The 18,631-nt window shown below is 43.1% G+C and overlaps 1 protein-coding gene across 1 annotated transcript; it reads left to right on the forward strand.

Moving 5' to 3' along the window:
* Positions 1 to 548: 548 nt before the first annotated feature.
* Positions 549 to 7,438, forward strand: GMNC (geminin coiled-coil domain containing). The gene is made up of 4 exons (XM_071566898.1): positions 549 to 1,344; positions 1,441 to 1,526; positions 2,818 to 2,934; positions 4,397 to 7,438. The coding sequence occupies exons 1-4, from the start codon at positions 549 to 551 to the stop codon at positions 5,036 to 5,038; spliced, it is 1,641 nt and encodes a 546-aa protein (XP_071422999.1). The 3' UTR covers positions 5,039 to 7,438.
* The last annotated feature ends 11,193 nt before the right edge of the window (positions 7,439 to 18,631 follow it).

The following is an 18,631-nucleotide window of genomic DNA, read 5'->3' on the forward strand; positions in this document are numbered from 1 at the left end:
GGTTCACTGCTGTCCTGAAGTGTGTGGAAACTTTTTTTTCCTCTCCCTCCTTTTCTTTTCCCTCCTTCCTTGTGTTGATTTGTGGGACCAGAATGACTTTGATTTCAGCAAGTTTGCTGTTTATTCACGTCACAAGTTTGACAGCTTTACACCAAATCAGATTGCTGGGTTTCAGGAGAGCTCTGAGGCGTCACTGGGAGCTCCTTTAGATTAAACTCGCCTCCCCGGGCTCCCCCTCTCCCCCTCCTTCAGAGCCATTTAAACCTCTCTGGGGCTTTAACAGAAACGTGCTCCCAAGACCTGCATTTAATTCTGCCACTAATATGGTAAGTGCTCTTTGCATTTCTCTCGACCTCGAGGCAGGAAAGCAGAAGCTGGTCCCTTTGCCTTGGGGGCTTGCAGTACATTTTGTGCCCTCTTTAAGATGAGGGGTTAAGAGGGCTCTCCTCTACCTGCAAGAGCAGTCTCTGCTGCTGTGCCTTCCCATGGGTGAGCAGATTCCTTGATGGAGGCTCTAGGCTCTGCCGTTGCCTTGCAGAGATTTAGAGATGCTGCAGATAGGGCTTATTTATTTGGAGGAAGGGAAAAGGGTGAATCCAGAGACAACCCCAGGCTTTGCGGTCTGGGACTCCTGCAGAACTGCAGGGGCAGAAGAGAGTGAGAGCAGCCTGGAGGTGATTCTGCTGGCTTTGTGCTGCTGCCCTAGAGCTGAATCAACCCCCCAGGTTGGCAGGAACGGTCTGGTTAAGGACAGCCTGGGACCTCCTTTCACCTCCCTTCACCCTAAATCCACTCAGGACCGTAGCATTTCACCATGGATTGCAGGAAACTCAGCCACCTCCCTGGCACAGCCCTGCTCGGAGCGCCTGTGCTGCGGGGGCTGCGGCGGGGCGACTCTGCCCGCGCCCAGCGGAGGGAGCGGGGCCGTGCGGTACTCCCCGGCGGGAGCAGAGGAGGGAGCGGCCACCCGGGTCAGGGCTGGAAGCTCCCCACGGGAGCAGGCGGCGCCTGGCAGGGACGGCGGGGCTGCCCCGGGACAGGCACCTGAGCAACAGTCCGGCTGGGACAGGAGCGAGGGGAGCGCTGCTGACACCGCCTCCCGTCGGGGCCCGCCGGGGGCTGAGGAGAGAGCACCGCCATCCCCCTGCGAGCGCCCCATCGCCTCGGCCCCTTTCCCTCCGCAGAGCACCGGCCGGCCGTGCCCGGAGCCGGACTTCGCCAGGCTCCCGGGCTGCACCGGCCCCTGGTCCGCCTCCGCCAGTGTTTCCAAGGAGACCTGGGCCGCCGTCTGCGCCGCGGAGCCGCCGCACAGCCAGGGCCGGCAGGAGGCTCGGCTGAGTGCGGGTAAGTCCCTCCCGGGAGCGGGGACACCCAGCCGCGGCCCCAGTGCCGGGCAGGGCGCGGGAGCGGAGCGGGCTAACCCTGGCTCTACTCCCCCAGAGCAGTTCTGCAGCCCGCAGCTCGGCGCCCAGGACGCGGCGTGGCAGAGAGACCAGCTGTCCTCCCAGCTCTACAGAAACAAGCAGGTAAAGGCTCCACGCCCCACAGCAACCCCGGGGTCACCCCAAGACGTTCCTGAACTTTGTATCACATATGGCACCTTCTGGGTTGGTTTATGGCACAGTTGTGGGAAATGACAGAAAACTGCTTAATTTGTTGTTCCTGGCTTGAAGTATTTGGCTCCCATATGTTCCCTATGCACCTTTCCTTTTCTACAACGTATTGCACCAGCAGCCTTGGCACTAGAGACCAGAAGCAAGACCAGGGGTCACTCAGGCTCTGATGGTGCTGTTGGCCAAAAATATGTAGTATGGGTCCTCCTGATTCTAACAGAATTGCCTAATTCCATGGAGGATCAACCATTTTGACCAACAAGGATTTCCTTATTACATTATTTTCTCTTGTCTTTCCTTTTTTGTAAATCACAAGGACAGGGGAATCTCTGAACAGTCCTAGATGAAGGAATTCCACACGATGACCCTGATCAAGTACTTGGAATGATGTTTTGATATAGTGAAGTCAATGAAAATTCATTTATTGACTTAAACATCAACCTTAGTTCCAGACATCAGTGTAGTTGTTTCTTTGGCTCTACCTCAGTCATGTAAGTCTGTCCTTGACAGCCTATGCTCAGCAGATGCCTGGAGTCCTTGGCAGAAGATCCTTTGTCCTCCTAAAGAAGCGTCCAAAGCTATGATCGGGGGAAAAAAATCTGTCTGTAAACACATACATTTCCAGTGGAAAAGGGTTGGGCATCTTCCATTCTTGTTCAGCTCTAGGGAGCAGGGATTATCTCAACTCTGTATATGTACCAGGACTAGCACAGTAGGGTCCAGAATTGAAGGGACAACTGTGTACTACTGTATCGTAAGGAATGGCAACTGCATCTTCCTTCTGCACTCTATCCCCATAAATTGTTAGTCTGCAACTCCTTTTTTTGCAGTAGCCAGCTATAAATGGGAATGAAGGGTGCAAAGGGATATTTACTGACACTCAGAAGGACAACCTGCAGCTGCTGTCATGCCCGTGACCGTTTCTGGCTGCTCACAGAGCTACCTGTAATTCTATTTTCTATTATTATTCTGTGGTTACAGTTTTTTTCAGGGTAATCTTCTCAAATACTAAAGATTAAAGGAAGTCAAAAGTGAAAATTGAACATTCATGCCACTTAGACTTATAGAAACAAGAGGCTGAAGGGTGTGTGTTGAGCTCACAAAGCAAACACCCAAATCATCAAATCCAAGTAGCCTGTACCACAGAGCAATTGCTATTAAGTTACAGAGTCAACATCTATTCATCAATATCTCTATTCCACAGCTTCAAGATACTTTGCTTCAGAAGGAAGAGGAACTTGCTAGGTTACATGAAGAAAATAATAACCTCCGACAATACCTGAATTCTGCCCTGATTAAGTGTTTAGAAGAAAAAGCCAAGGTATTGTGTTCCAACATGTTCTGTAGATGTGTGCAGAAGGAACAGGTTAAATAGGTACAGGCCATTAAAAGACATTGAAAGTCAGAGTGTAGATAACCTGCAGTGTGAGATTTAACTTCTCACAGCTGCCAAATTGCTGGTCATGTATCTAAGGCGACAGTTCCCCAGGAATGACATCTTGTCAGTTCTGACTGTATAGACCATAGCATAATTAGGTTTAGTTTATTAGTTAGCTATAAGTAAGTTAAGATTATAAGCAAGGTAAAATTATTCTAATGCCCCTTTTTTCAGCAAAAATGTCACATTTGAATATATATTTAATGTGTCTGTTTTGCCAATTATCTCTTTGGTAAAGATTTTTTCTTCTTTTATGTTTTCAGTGATTTCTGGTTTATGTTTTGTTTTGTTTGATTTTCCAGTGATACATTTTATTAGTTTGCATTAGAATACGGAACTATATTTTTTCCAATTTATTAATTAAAAAGTTGTGTGGTGTTTATTAAAGACCGAATACAAAATTAAATATTTCACCTTGGATGAAACATTGTGTTAGACTGTGTGAAGGGTTTTTGTAAATATTTGGATTCTTGGTCTGTCTTCTTAAAAAAATAAAGATAATTGTTTCTTGTCAGCTTAATGACATTTTTTGCTATCCAGTCTTGCCCATGAAATAGAACTATTTATTATTTGCTCAACTCTTGGGATTGAGCATGAGGTAAAAAAAAAATCTTAAAAAATAGGAGACTTTCCTTTTCCATCCTATTATGAATTGACAATGTGACATGTCCTCCTTCCCTTGCCAAGACCTGACTCCCAGCAGTGGAAAAAGTCTTCTTCAATGGGCACAGTGTCATGGGGAGAAGGGTCCAGCATGAGACCATCACAGGAGGTGTCTGAGCAGTGAATTCAAGACATGGTGGGGAGCTTCCTTTTTTATTCTTGCCTTCCTTTGATCACCTCTGGATGCCTGAAGGGTCCTTGTCCTGGAATAATGACAACTTAGGTGAATCAGTGAGTGCAACACCACTCAGTCTGCTGCTCTGAGCACTCCCTGGTCAGGATCACACCTGTGCCACTATGACTTACCTTTGCATCCTCCCTCCCTCCTTGTCCAGCTGCCACTTTGCCGCCATACCCCGTATGAGCCATACGGCCAAGCACGACCTTGTGTTTCATGCCATGCTGAATGAGAATGCAATCAAAGCACAGGCCTTCTTGACATCATCGAATTCTTCATTTTCAGGGACTGGGTTGATGCAGACATTGTAAAGGCGCAGAATAGTCAAATCCATGATTAAGCACAAGGTAAAAGAAAAAGTGTTTTTGTAAGGACAGTAGAAACCATCTTGCATATCTAAAATCTGAGGACGTCAGAAATATGTTATTTTTGGGTATCTAGAAATTCAGATTTTAATCTTCTCTCTTTACTTTGCTTTATTTACTTTTTTTTTTTTAAAAATAGAAACTGCTATCCTGCCATGGACAGAAAACCTGTGCTATTCTCAAAAGTGCCAAGAGGAGATTAAAAGAGGACCACTGCTTTGTTCCTCAAGACACTCCTCATGCTTCCAAAGCTAGAAGGAACCTCTTTAATGGATTCACTGCCTGTGAAGAGCAAGCCAGCCCTGCTGTGGACAGCTGGGTCTTGCAGACCTTAGGATTAAAAGATGTCAACACCATTGATGAAACTTCAGCTAACTACAGTGCCCTGTTCTCAGACCTTGGAAAAGACACATACTGCCTGAGCCCTGGTGAAGCAATAGACTATGACCACAGTGAAGCAGCAGCAGCATTTAGCTGTGGCCACATGGCTCCAACTAACAGCAGCACCCCTCCATGCAGTGAGGACTCTCCCTCCCTTCCTCAGTTTTCTTCAGCACCATGCATCTTCTCAGCAGTGCCAAGTGTTTCCTCCCTCCCAGCATATGGATTGCCTTATTTGACTGGTGATTTGTCACCCAACAAGACTGAAGTGGCCTTCACAACATCTCTAAGTCCTCACCGCAACGTGAGAACACACACCTTCCACCAAGGACAAGCCTTTGTGCGCAGGGATGACGATGGAGGATGGAGATTCACCTGGGTGCCCAAGCAGGCTGAATAAGGCATCTAGATCAAGGATCAGCCAGGGGGGATGTAGGAGACACACTTCACCTTGTGCATGAGACAGGTTCAGGCATTAAGAAAATGAGTGCTTCTGGGCTTTTTAAAATGCTACTCTGTCACTTACCCACAACTCATTCCCTCACAGATTTTCACAGGTGCACAGAATGCACATGGACAATTACCTGCCCCAGCCAGATGTACAAAATAGATTTCCTTCTCTTTTGCCTGCATTGAGATACCTACTTTTACTTGCTTTCTGGTTTTTCTATCACCAGCTATTCTTGTCACTGGTAGTTTCCAGGCTGGAGTGCTTTCAGCTTTGATGATCACTCTCACATGCATCAAACTGGAAAGCATTTTGGGAATACAGTTGGAAAATAGCACCTCTCTCATAGATATCCACAGATAACAGAGGAGGCATAGATTGGAAGCTGAGAAGAAGCAGTTTCTAACTGATAAATGTCTCTCTTGACTACACAGGTTGTCTTGAATTTAACAAATACCTGTGGTTGCCTTATGTGCTACATACATACACTTCCATGGTGCTGTCACATTCTTTGATGATGCCTCAAATTAAACAGGCTTTTCTTCTACTGCCTGGAAGCTACTTAATAACTAGTGATTCAGCAAGCTCAGGGGATCTTCCTAACGTGTGATTAAAAGACTAATATGTTTACTAATATGTTTTAAAGGTATTTTGTCTGTCAGGGAAAGGGAGTTTACATTTGGGGAGGCGGTATCACTTGGTGATGGGAGTGGATCTTTGGGAACCACAGTCTTAATGCTGATTCTTGCCTTTCCATGTCTCTACCAGGACATGGTGGGCTCAACGTAAGACCATCACTACCTTGAGAATGCTTTAAAACTCTTTGGAGAGAAGGTGCTGTAGCACTGCACAGGGCTTGACTTTTAGTAATGCTACTAGAAGTATTTGAAATTGATTGTTTTGGTTATTCTTGCTTTCAGAATGGTATCAGTGACATTAAGGACTTGAGTAAAAATAACCATAATTGAAGATTTTCTTCCAATGGCTTATTTTCCTATAGAAAAATGGATGTTCCTTTATTTTCAGAAGATAAAAATGTCTCCTAAATAGCCTGTTGTGCCTTAGAATTGCAGTATTTGACATACTTCATCAGGAGCAACACGGATTTCCCAAAAGACTTTAAAATAAACTGTGTTTCTGGGTAGTTACTTTAAAGTAACTGTGGCAATTACAAAGCATTGGTTGTAGACATTATTGGACTGGAAAAAAACCCCAATCAACAAAAAAGCCCCCACAAACCAACCAGAAGCTCACACAACCAACCACCACAAAAGAACACCACAAAACCCCCACAATAAAATCCCCTCAAACCCCCAAACAAACAATGCACATGGAATAAATACAAGTGTTTGTCAGGGGGATTTGTTGTAGTCATAAAATTGTGTCCAGTTAATGAAGACCAGTCAGACAAGACCACTGTTTCTGTAGCACCTTTTGCTTTTCAGTGAAAGCACAAGTCCTGTCCTACAAACAACTCATTTCTTTTTCAAGGCATTTCTTTTCTGTTAATCAGTGCCTGTTCCACTATAAAGATAGCACTGAAGAAAATAATCCTGTCCTCCCAATTTGTCCTTTTGTATCCATTCCCAGCAGATGAAACAGAGTCAAAGCTACCCAACTGGTAATGGAATGTGCAAGGTGAAGCCCAAGGAAGCCAAGGAATTGTGACATATTCCTGTGCCCAAGAGATAGGTAGAAATCAGAAGGAATGAAAGCAAAAAAATGGAAACAAAATACAGTTCTTCCCACAGCCATCACAACGAGGTAGCCAGGAGATAGCAGAGACAAGTTTCAGCTTGGTATTGTGCTTCTAATTTGAAAAAAAAAAATCAGGCAGCTGGAAGAGAGGAAGAAGTTCTGGGTTCTGTTACTGCCTCTGGTGTTACAAGTAGTTTCTGAGCTTTGGTTTCTATGGAATCCACCATCAGACCAGCTCATAGCTATTTAACAAAAACATGATTCTTGCTGCTGCAAACTCCATGAGAAGTTCCTTTTTGCCAAGAAAAAGTACCAGGCCCATACAATTCCAAGAATGGCCATGGAGCCCTGGAAGGTTCTTTGAGCAGCCATGAACTTCCTTGTCTGTAAATATCCATCTTGCATTACCATAATTTGTTTTATTTTTTTACTTGACATTTGTTTTCTTTGTTATGCGAATGTAATATGTGCAGCCACACGCTTTAAAACAATCCATGTTTCTAGAAAGGTATACTAACAGAAATGGAAGTTAATTTAACACTTAATAGGTTGATGTTTATGATTTTTATGATTGAAAGAGGCTATAGTTACATGTAAATGTCAATTTTACCAGTGTCACTAAGTTATGTCTAATAAACCTTAACATCTAATTCATGCAATTCTTTCTGCCCACTTTAGTATCCATTAAACCACATAGCTGTGGCTCACGCTGCACAGCACACCACCATCCCCCCCCCAGCACCTACACACCCCTCTTGAGAGTTGACGAGAACAAGTGTCCAAACAAGGACATGCATTTTTTTTATGATAACATACCTAAATAAATTAACAGCCAAAGGTGTGCTCATTTCAGTCTGGGCTTGCACATCATATTGCAGTTATTCATTATTGCTTTCACTTAGAAAGAGATACCATGCTACAAAATGGTGAGGGCAGAGAGAAGTATTGTGCTTTTAGGCTGTTATTTTTGCAGCATCTGGCACTCTCACTTAATAGACTTACACCTTCTTTCTCAGGCAGCTGAACATCCTGATCCAGGGCAACCTGATTCAGCATAGTACTCTGAGTGCTCCTGATTTTGACTCTGAAATTATAAGGTGGCACTGAGATGTCACATAAAGAGACTGAAGATGAGAGACAAAAACATGATTAAAGAATTCCAAGCTCTAGTCTCTGCTTGACAACAAAGTAACACTGTGTTAGTTATTAACTTCTGATCATAGCCAGGTTTGTTAGTAACCGTGCACCAGCTGGGGCGAGAGAGATTTTTCATTGGAATGGAGATTGCCTATTGTTTATGAAAAGATACAAAGTGAGCCTTCCTCGATCTCTTTGCCCTCATCTAGAAGCCACAATAAGTCTATGAGATGATTCATAAACACTCTGGCCTGTTGCCAGGTAGCTGACATACTGTCATAAAGAGAGAGCAGTCTATAAATAATTTGTGGAATGAGCTGTGATTCACCTAAAATGCTATCTTTCCAGTAATTTCTCTGCTTCATTAGTTGTGCATCACTGAATTATTTCAAGGCTAAATACTTATACACAGTGCAGCCCAGGAAAAACAATACAATAATGATGCACAAGGAACAGATAATAAAAATCAGTATGAACATGAAGAGCTGGGACATCTGAGGTCTCCACTTCCTGTAGCTTATTTTTTAAAATCCCACTCAAACTGGCTGTAATACTGGTCTGGTTAGCTGAAACTCCCAACAACTATTGCCTCAGAAGCTGATACTAGTCAAAGATCAGTCTAACCATTCATTTACTAAACAACGTTTGCATGTGTAATATCTTCCACTGTGACATTATCCCCTGCTAGTGATCACAGAACACGGGGTCAGGCACTAGGAACTGTGTGACACTTTCAGGGGCACAAAATATGTCATTACATGAGCTGGAATGCAAACCAGAAATCTCAGCTTCCAGCTGTGCAAAGAGAAGGCTTAAGAGCAGATTAGAGAGTGCGAATGTGCTGTCAACATCCCAGATGTGCTCCCCAACCCCAGCTGTGCAGATCTCAGCAGTCAAGAAGCTAAAGTCCCATCCGTGCAGCTGTACATCCAGAGGTGTAGAAGGATGTTGATTTCCACTGTGGGGCTGATTTCACAGGTGGAGCTTCAGCTGGGGGTGTTTCCACATCTGTGCAGACTCCGTGCCCATGGAGCACCCGCCCGCAGCCGCGGCCCTGGCCAGGGTCCTGAACGGCCGCGCCTCTCGGCCCCAGGGCGGGCGCGGGGGTGCGACGGCACCAGAGCGAGCAAGTGTCCCCACCAGTAGTACCGGACCGAAACGTTGTGCGACCCACACGAGATCGGGTGGAACAGCCCTGTGCAGCTACCAGTGCTCGGAGGACCCTGTCGCATGTGATGGTGTCTGGCTAGAAATATGAGCGTGCTTTGATCTCGAGGTAATCTTTACCCGATAACATGGCTGGGGTCAAAGAGCCAGAGAGAAATGCTGTATTCACAGGGCTGCATCCTTGTGGTAAGTCTAACTGATACTTTACAGGTACAAACAGTGCTGGGCTGCTCTGCCAGGCTGCGAGGTAGCTGGGTAGCAGGCAGGGTCATTTCAGACTGTCCAACCATATATCACTGTATGTAGAAAAAGTGTCAGCTGGAAAGCTCTCCTTACCACTGCTGTTAACTACAGTTTATCCCCGATACAGAATGGAGAGATTATCAACTATCTCCCACCTAGGACAGAGAAACCAAGAAATCTCTGCAACCCTTGAGAATAGCATCCTTTGTAACACCCAAAGGTTACATGTTTAATTGAGTATCAAGCCCCACGTATTTTGATTCTACAGAAACATTTGTTACTAGAGAATTAAAATAATCATCACTTTATGTTATAGTAATTATGTAGACTATTCAGATAGGAATATGGGCTCCTTTAGATTGGAAGTCATATTCAGGATGTTAATCACACTGTAGAAAATTCTGTTCTCATTCCCCTGACTGGATTCCCCAATAGCCTCCCACTGTTCTAAGAGGTTTTTCCAAGTTACAGTATTATAAGTAGGACCTGAAATATATATAGTGTTTCTGTTTTTTCCCCAGCATCCACTCTGGAATTACATGAGAGACAGGTGGTAAAGTGATTTTCAGTAATCAAGAGATAGAAAATAATAAGCACTGCCTTGATGCTGCTCTGCTTTTTTTGCCTTTTTTTTTTCCCCTCCACTAATCCTATTTGAAGTCCAGGAGTTCAAAATTATCTGATGATTTCAAACAATGATGAATGAAAGGAAGATCTGTGTTGATAGAAAGTTCTATGCAGACTTTGATTTTAAGAAAAGTTGACATCTCTTTCAGTTATAGAACACCACAGTTCCAAGACACAAGCAACTTCTTTTTCTAAGAAATACACACTCCTGGCCAACCCTAGACAAATTTCTCACCTGACAACACTGTAACCCAGGTCAGCTCATTCCCAGGCTCTGAATAGTACTGTAAAACAAAAATCCAGCTCAGCAATATTCACACTTGGTTGTAATTGTTGCATCTGCTTTGAATTTTTATTCCTTTAGTTGGACATAGAATTAGACAGAAGAAGTAGGAATGACAGGATCCCTTTTTGTTTCAGGAAACAGGGCTAATTTTGTTTACCCATGGGTCACAAAATACTTAGTGATAACTTTCTGCAAGTGAATAGAAAAATCCTGATTTAATAGTGGTAAGTATTGTTCAAACCTGACAGCTTCAGTTTACTTCAGAGAGTAATATTAGCCTGATATTTTCCCTTGCCTTCTTACCTGAAGCAATCAACACTGATGTGTGAAAGATGCAGTGTTCCTCCACTAGAAGTGCTTCATTTCAAGAAAAATGGTGGGTTTTTTTTTTTACTATATGGGTCATTTTTACAGTCTGTAAAAATTGCACTAACCCACTGAAATCAGCATGACTTAGTCCGATCCCTGAGAACAAAATGGAGCTGAAAGAACTTTAAATGTCTTCTTAGTAAATGACCTCTCCCAACAAAAAATATCATTACCTCAATGGCCCTGTGGCCATTTCAGAGGTATATAAACATTTGCTACCTGTCTGTTAGCCACTCAATTACTAAGATCTTGATACTGTGTCAATATTTAACTACAATAGAGGGTATAAATCAGAGAAAGTGATTCTGTTTCATTTCACTGGTGGCAGTAAATCACAGGCTATTCAGACTACTGGGCTACACCCAAAGAAATGACTGAGCTGTGAATACAAGCAGACATTACCTAAAATTTCCTGTAAAACAAGTCCTAATTTAATTGAGAATTCATAGGGGGAAAACTAGCAGTATACCACAACTCCAGAAACCAGAAACATTTCCAGATATTTTTACAGTATTATCCAGTAAGGCAGAAGTTGCCAACACCCATCCTTTGAACTAATTCTCCAGAAGATGTGACCAGAAACATGAAAGGGCTATAAAAGCAGGTGCTGCTGAGTTTCAACCCCTGGATACTGATGGCACAGGCAGTAGAGAAAAGGAGTGGCCAGTAAATTCTGGTCTCATTCGATCAGATAGGTCTAAGTATAATCAGAGGCAGCAGTGTGATGAAACACAAGACCAATCAGCATTATCCAGTGTTGATCCAGATTTCTGTGCTATAACAGAAGTCCAGGAGGTGCCATAGAAGCAGTAATCCTGTGTGCTGTTACTTCAGAGATGTACTGCAAATTGAAAGTTAAAGTCCTCCAGGACCTGGCTTTTTCTACAAGAATAACAACTGCAAATGCACAAGTTCATGCTCAGCTTTAGCAACAACAACCAGGGACTGAGTCACTGTCACCTTTCTTTAGTAAACTGTCCCTGCAATATCCTCTCTTTGGCTTTCTGTTGTACAAATCTTGGTACCAGCCCTGGGGTCACAATGTTGAGTAAAATTGCCTGATTTCTAAGAGACACCAATACTGCTGTATATTGGTGGTTTCTGTGAGGACTTGTTTATCCTCACATCCTCATTTCTGCCTGTGCCATCAAACTACTTCAGCCAGGGGTGCAATTAGTGTCACCCAAATGGCTTACAGACCCCTGCTGCAGCCTTTGAATAGACACCAAGGAGCCAGTGGACCAGCCAACTTAAGACAATGCAGTAGGAATTGGATGCTTTTGTCAGCGACATATCACTGACACAGGGCACTTCACTTAGAGCTTCTGCTTACCCTTTGCTTTGCTCTGGAAGGGGCACTTTAGCAGAGAGGAAGGCAACGTTTTCTCACAAAAAGATAAGTAATGGGTTTATTTCCATCCTTTTAGTGCTTACGGTTTATCCTCCCTGCTCACAGGACACTTCGCCTCGCCAGTGCCACCTGGTAAGCCCCAGATCTACAGACCTGCACCAGGGGGAGGAAGAGGATGGTAAACCAGAGGGCTTATAACAGTCAGAAGACACCACAACTCCACAGAGAGCAGGAATAACCCACGCACACACTTTTCACAACTTTTCCAAACTAAATGGCCTCACCTGGGGCTGGTGACTGTGAATGTTAATCTCCGTCACCAAGAGCGACAATTCCCTCTGCCTGCCCTCTTTCTCCACTTGGCCCACGTGCAGGTTCAAGTTCAGCAAGTGTCTGCAAGCCCCAGTGCATACAAACAAGGATTGTGCAGCTTTATATTTTGGTTTTCTCTACTCCCCTTATGGCCTCTCCTGGCTAAAGTCAAAGAAACACTGAAAGCATCCAAGTAAATCAGTCTATTGCATTTTCTCATCAGCTTAAAATGCTCTCCTTGGTGCCAAAAAATTACAATCCACTGCCTAAACAGGCTTGCAGGATAGTTGTACTGAAGCTTTTTCTTTCTTGAAAGGCGTGTTGGCAGGGGAACTTATCTCCATATTCTCCAGCCCAGTGCACCATACTGAGCAAGCAAAATCATAAGCACGGCTCTGATAGAGTGCAGAGGGTGTCCTTGCAGGAATCTGTGCCATGGACACTTTCCTCCTACCATGGCCGTCCTAAGACAAGTCAAATTAATTGCACCATAATTGAGCAGCTGCTCAATAAAACCTGTTCATAAGACAAAAACCCAAACATGTTTGTACATTAGTCACCCTGAGAGACAGGGTTGAACACCATGAACCACCTTGAGCTGAAGAGCTTTAGGGCTGGGTGAGTCACAGCAGCCAGAGCCTTGAGCTGACAGCAGTGGTTCAGCCCTTTTGTGTGGCTTGAGCAGAGTGGAAAGATGAGCAACAGACAAATAGAACATCTGGGGCTGTCTGCAGGATAGCTGGGGAAAGGGAAGTTCCTAGGATGGCACAGCTGCTCTTTAGCATGTGAAAGTGATTTATTAATATATAAGCCAACCCAGTATCCCCAATAGTCATATTCTGCAACACTACCCATCCTCTGTCCTCTTGAGCAGTTTAAGCCATCAAAGCTACATCTGTACTCAGCAAAGTTCAGTCTGCCTATGACTAACTGGAGCTCTTGACCTTGCTCTCTTCTTCTTCAATATGCACATACAAGGAAATAGACAGGAGAGGGACAGAGTCCTAGAGAAGAAAGAAAGAAAATTGCATTATCCACTGATGGAAACAATGAACATTTCATAATCATTATTTGTAATGTATTGTTTGAAGAGTTCAGGTCCTCCTGTAAAATCAAAAAGCAGAGGCTGAACATCAGCTCAGAGAAAGGAAATAATTGCTAAGGTGCTTGCGAATAGTTTAGGACCACGTGTCTTACAGATATTTGGGGAAGTTTTAGAAGGATAGAGCAGATACAAAAATATAACTATCATACTCTATGATAACCTTATTCTGGCTATTGCCTTAGTTCAAGTCAGGAGAGTTAACATGTGTAGCAGGAAGCAGCAGTCAAAGCTGGAATAAAGGGGAGCAATATTGGTATATATTTCTTTCTTATTGATTTAATTTTCAGCTCACTCTGAAATTGGCTGTTCATTTCAGCATGGATGCCCTTTGCTCTGCCAGCTGCATTGTGCATGGCAGCATTTGTTGAGAAATAACAGGAGGTCACACATGGTGTCAAAAAAAATACCCCTGGCAGAGCACATAGAAAAAGGCATTGTATTAGTGGCAATGAATTCAGACCTACTGATGGTGGAATTAATGAAATCCATGGCTGGCAGTCTCTTTGCATCCCAATGGAGGCTACAACAAATAAAGAAAATGTACTGGCCACTAGCCCATCGGGTCAGCAAACCATGCTTGTCCAGGGCAACTGGAAGCCCACTGCCTTCCCTGGCAGGCCCTGAAGTGGAGAATAGTATTGAAATGCTGACCTGAAACCTCTCTTCTCTGACTAAGGCAACAGGAAAACAGGAGACAGTGAAGCAAGGAGGTAAGTAATGCTCATCAAGGAAAAAGAGCATTGAATTGTGAGAAGCATTTGATTATTTTACTTTAGTTTTCTTAGCTGAAGTTCTTTTTGATTTAGCAACAAGAGAGGGACATCTTTCCCTTTGATTCTTATTTGCCCTGAAGCAAAATTACCTCCTAAGCATCAACATTTGCTCAGGGGTCTTATTTTCTCTCCTGAGTGGTTTCAAGCCCTTCTTTGGAAACTCTTAGAGATATTTATGGTGGTCTTTGTCTTTCTGTTATCTTTATATTAAGCAGAGACAACTACATATACATATATTTTGAGATAAATCAAAATACCTCTAAAAAAAGCAAACACTGCAACAAGGTCTCAGGTAGTTGTTGTCCATCCTTGGATATAGTCAGAAGATGGTTGAACAAGACCCTGAACAACCCAATTCAACTTTGAGGTTACCTCTTTGAGCTCGAAGTTGGATCAGAAAACTGATATAGGTCTCTTTCTACCTTCAGATTTTCTATATTTCAACAATTCCAAATTCACACCTGATCAGCCATCTCTACTATTTGCCTGCAGGTAAAAATCAGTCAGCACTCACCTGACTTGTACCAGTCATCACTAGGTAGAGCATGATACATCACTTTCCTTTTTTCCCCTATGAAACAGGGCTCTGGATTTTCCCATATAACCTCATACTCTTTTTCTTTTGTCCAGATTCATTTGGGAACAGAATTGAGAAAGTGCAGCTATTCCCTAGGCATCTCAAGGCACAACCATTTGTGGCTGTTTCTGTATTAACACAGGTGCGTGTTCGTTCCTTTCAAAAGGGTAATTCAGCTCCTCCTGTTGTTTAAAATATAACTGTGTGCACCAAGTCAGACACATGCCAGAGCCAGATTTTATAGAAGAAATACCCACTGATCAAAAGACAATTAATTCCTTTCTCCTGAAGCATTTTTATGCAACTCTTTCATGTTTAATATTTAATATGAGTGAAATAATTGTTTGTCTCTTGCTATCCCCCATTAACACAGATCAGAGGCACCAGCTTCTTAGATCCCACTTAATACTTCCCAGTTGGTCACCCAACCAATAGATCCAACACTGGAAAAACCCTGTACAATTGGAAGTCTCTCCCCTCACATTGTTTTTAACAGACACTAGCTAAGCATGGATACAAGACTCTTCTGAGATGATGTCATGGTTTGGAGTCCCAGGGCAGGAGTTTGCTCTCTTCTGGGCTGGAGTAATTCCTGTGTAAAACTTGGTTAAAAGACACTATATTGCAGCAACTTTTAAAACAATGTGAGATCTCATTTGGCCCTGACCACACACTGGGGTTTTGTTCTGCAGCAGAAGTCCCCTCAGAATGTTATGCCCATGCTTGCCTTCTGCAAAGTAGTCTGAATCTGTCATGAACTTACACCACTGCATTTCATAAGAAAAATCCCACAGGAAAATCTAAGAGAAAGAGCTTGGCACTGGGGCTCAGTTGCCTAGTCATAAGGACCACATTGGACAAACCTCTATCCTTCCCAGAGATGCAGACTCAGGGAGACAGTGCTCAGATTGCTGCTACAGGGGTTGCAAGCTTTCCTTAACAGGGGGTGAAGTGAGAGGAGTTCAGGTCACAACCAGCATTTCCCATGCCAGCTTTCATTCAGTACACCTACTACTAGAATCAAGATGGTGTTAATAATGCTGGGAAATAACTGTCCTACAATATTCCCACTAGTCACTTCCACTCTTGCATTACCTCGTAGTTCCATGAGGACAGCAAGAACTGTAAGACTAATTCCAGCTTTTTGCTTAGAAGTGAAGAGTTGTGTTCAGGCTGACTAAAAGCAATTTTACATCCTAAAGCAAAATGTGATTTAAAAAGCTGCTATAAGAGTTTACTCTGCAATTCCACTGTAATTCATCCCTTATATGATCCTGAGAAATCTGATAACAGTTTTTGCAACTACATTTTGACTGATTCTCCCTAAAGCTAAGTTCAGAATAGATGATTCCATTTTCTTGAGCACTAACATTACAGTCTTTGTTTTCTTTTGGAGAAAAAAAAAAAGAAAAAAATTAAGAAGTTTTGTGTCAAGGGCTTTGAAGTAGAATATATTTGGGATACATTTTATGTCTGAGGTGGAATTGTTTTCAAAATCAGTAGTATTAATTACGTCTTCTCTCATATGGAAGATCAAGCTGCCCACAGATAAAGGGCAGAATCAGTTTTACACAAAAACTATGTTTAAGCTGAACAAAGGTGTAGACAAATAGAAAATAATTACTGATATATAGATGTGCAACAGTTTCTCCATGTTCATAGCAAGCTTGCAGTAGGGAAGCATTACTCATCAGCTCCAAGCAAGTCAATTGCCTGTGACTGGCAAATGAAGAGGAATTTGCCAGATAGTACCAATGATCTGGTCTTAGGGTTGAAACAGCTTTTTTAAGATGGAGGAGGCAACCATGCATGTTGATAAAGCCAACAAACTTAGAACCAAGGTCTTTTGTGTTCTTTCCTCTGATGCCAAGGAGAGGAGCGTGCCTGGGTCTGCACAGAGTGTTCCCGCTGAACAATGTCAGACACACGCCAGTTTGGAGATCTGCCAGTGTAGGGCCACCTCAGCGAACTCATATGGCAAGGCAGAAGGAACACACAAAGCCCGGACCAAGGTTATCACAGTCTTCCCAGAGAAGGCCAAAGCAACCATTTGTCATCATTATGTTCATTCTCTATTCTTATTTCTGTGCTCCTTAGAAAATAAGGTAATGCTTACTAAGAAATAAAAAGAGAGGAGGAACAGCCTGAATGACTAAGACTGACTGAACTGATGGAGAAGATGATGAATAACTGGCATGGCTGGCAAAGCTATTCTTTCCTTATGAATGTTATACAACCTACTGTTTAAAATATCAGAGCCCTGATTTATTGCTTGCCATGCCATTAACAGGTTTTGATTGCTTGACATCTCTCTTCTGTCAAAAAAAAAAAATTCAAGAGAGCATTCCACCTGATATGCTTCTCTGTGCATGTCCTGTACAGCTGAATCCCCCAGAGACTCACTTTTTTATACTCAACTTTAAACAGACCAGCAGTCCCAACAAGTGCCCTGCAAGACTGGTACTCATATCATGCTGGAGTCTCTACACCTACTGCCAAAACACATTTTGCAAATGAAAGTCTGGGATGAGATATATAAGCAGTAAAGAATCAGAAACTAAATTTTTCCCATTGGAGATATAACCTCTACAGGCTATTCCTAAAACAAGTTGACTTTCAGCTGTGGCAAACAAGAGCAATCATAGAAAATGATGTATGCAGATACTTCCAGTCTCACAAAATGATAGAGTTGGGATCATCAGCCTGCAGAGGAGGGGGATGGCAGTGCCAGGTTAATGCAAAACCAAGGAATAGCGAACAGAGTGGGCAAGGGGCACTTGTGGAGGCATGTGCACTAATTGTATTGCCCTGGATCTAATTGTTTATGACACCAACCTTTGAATAGCTGCTTCCTTGTTTACACTAGGTCTGGTTGTGTTGTTAAACAGCACAGAATACTGGAGAGTCTTCATTATAACAGCTGAAATGACAGCAAACAAGGAATCACTGGCACATAAATTGCCACCTTGGGGCACAATACATGCCACAGACCTGCCCCCTTGCTCTACAAGGAAGAGCGTCAAATGCTGTCCTCCCACAAAAAGGGTCTACAGTCACTTTGTGTAGGTAAAACAGCCTCAGGAAGACTGTGAAATGATGGGGTGTGAGCTCCTATCTCAAGAAACATCACCTGAAGGAATCAATATGGGCTACACAATAAGGCAAGCTCTCAGCTTGGCTCTGAAACCAACTTCTGACCTTCTCTTCTAGTCTGATCTCTTCAATATTCTCCTGCTATCCATTGATGCCCAAAGAGGCAGAACAAACTGTTTAGAGACAAAGTTTTAGTCAATAAACAGCAAGGTATTTATTAAGACAACATTGGGGAACTCTCTGATTAGTATTGGACAAAAGAGCTCCAAAATCTACAGTGAGAAGTTATACATTTCTAGTGAGGGATTACAATATTTTTACCTACATATTCATGCACGATTATAATATTGCAATATCTAGTTATAATATTCATAGCAGGCGGAGTTGGAGCGGAGCTGTCCATTTTGGGGAATATTATGAGGGGAGATCCTGTTACTTCATCTGGTGGTTGGTCGTATTTTTGCTCTTCATCCTCATGAACTTTTCAACTCGGTCTAATTTTGCTGATTCTTGCAGTCTCTTGCAGTGGGTCTTGCCAAACATGGTGCTCTGGCTTTTTTCTTGGGATTAACCTGTTCGCTACATGGACCTTTAATTATGACTTCACTGAGAGTTAGAGGTCTTCCGTAAATTAAACCTTATCTCTTGGAAACTCCCCGGAAAGTTGGGTGCTTTTAGTAAAATCCCCTAGGTTCTGGCTTTTCTCTACCTCACCATTTTCCTACTGGAAACACATCTCACTTTCTGGGGATCAGTAAAGGACATGGTTCAAAGAGTCCCAACACTTTATTATTTTTGTTTCTTTTT

This window comes from Pithys albifrons, chromosome 11, assembly GCF_047495875.1.
Source record: "Pithys albifrons albifrons isolate INPA30051 chromosome 11, PitAlb_v1, whole genome shotgun sequence".
Taxonomy (NCBI): domain Eukaryota; kingdom Metazoa; phylum Chordata; class Aves; order Passeriformes; family Thamnophilidae; genus Pithys; species Pithys albifrons.

What these genes read in the sequence shown, in the direction of transcription:
- GMNC (XM_071566898.1), top strand. Translation starts at nt 549, where the DNA reads ATGCTGCAGATAGGGCTTATTTATTTGGAGGAAGGGAAAAGGGTGAAT. An exon ending in GGAGGCTCGGCTGAGTGCGG is followed by an intron (nt 1,345 to 1,440) that starts GTAAGTCCCTCC and finishes CTACTCCCCCAG; the next exon opens with AGCAGTTCTGCAGCCCGCAG. An exon ending in AGCTCTACAGAAACAAGCAG is followed by an intron (nt 1,527 to 2,817) that starts GTAAAGGCTCCA and finishes TCTATTCCACAG; the next exon opens with CTTCAAGATACTTTGCTTCA.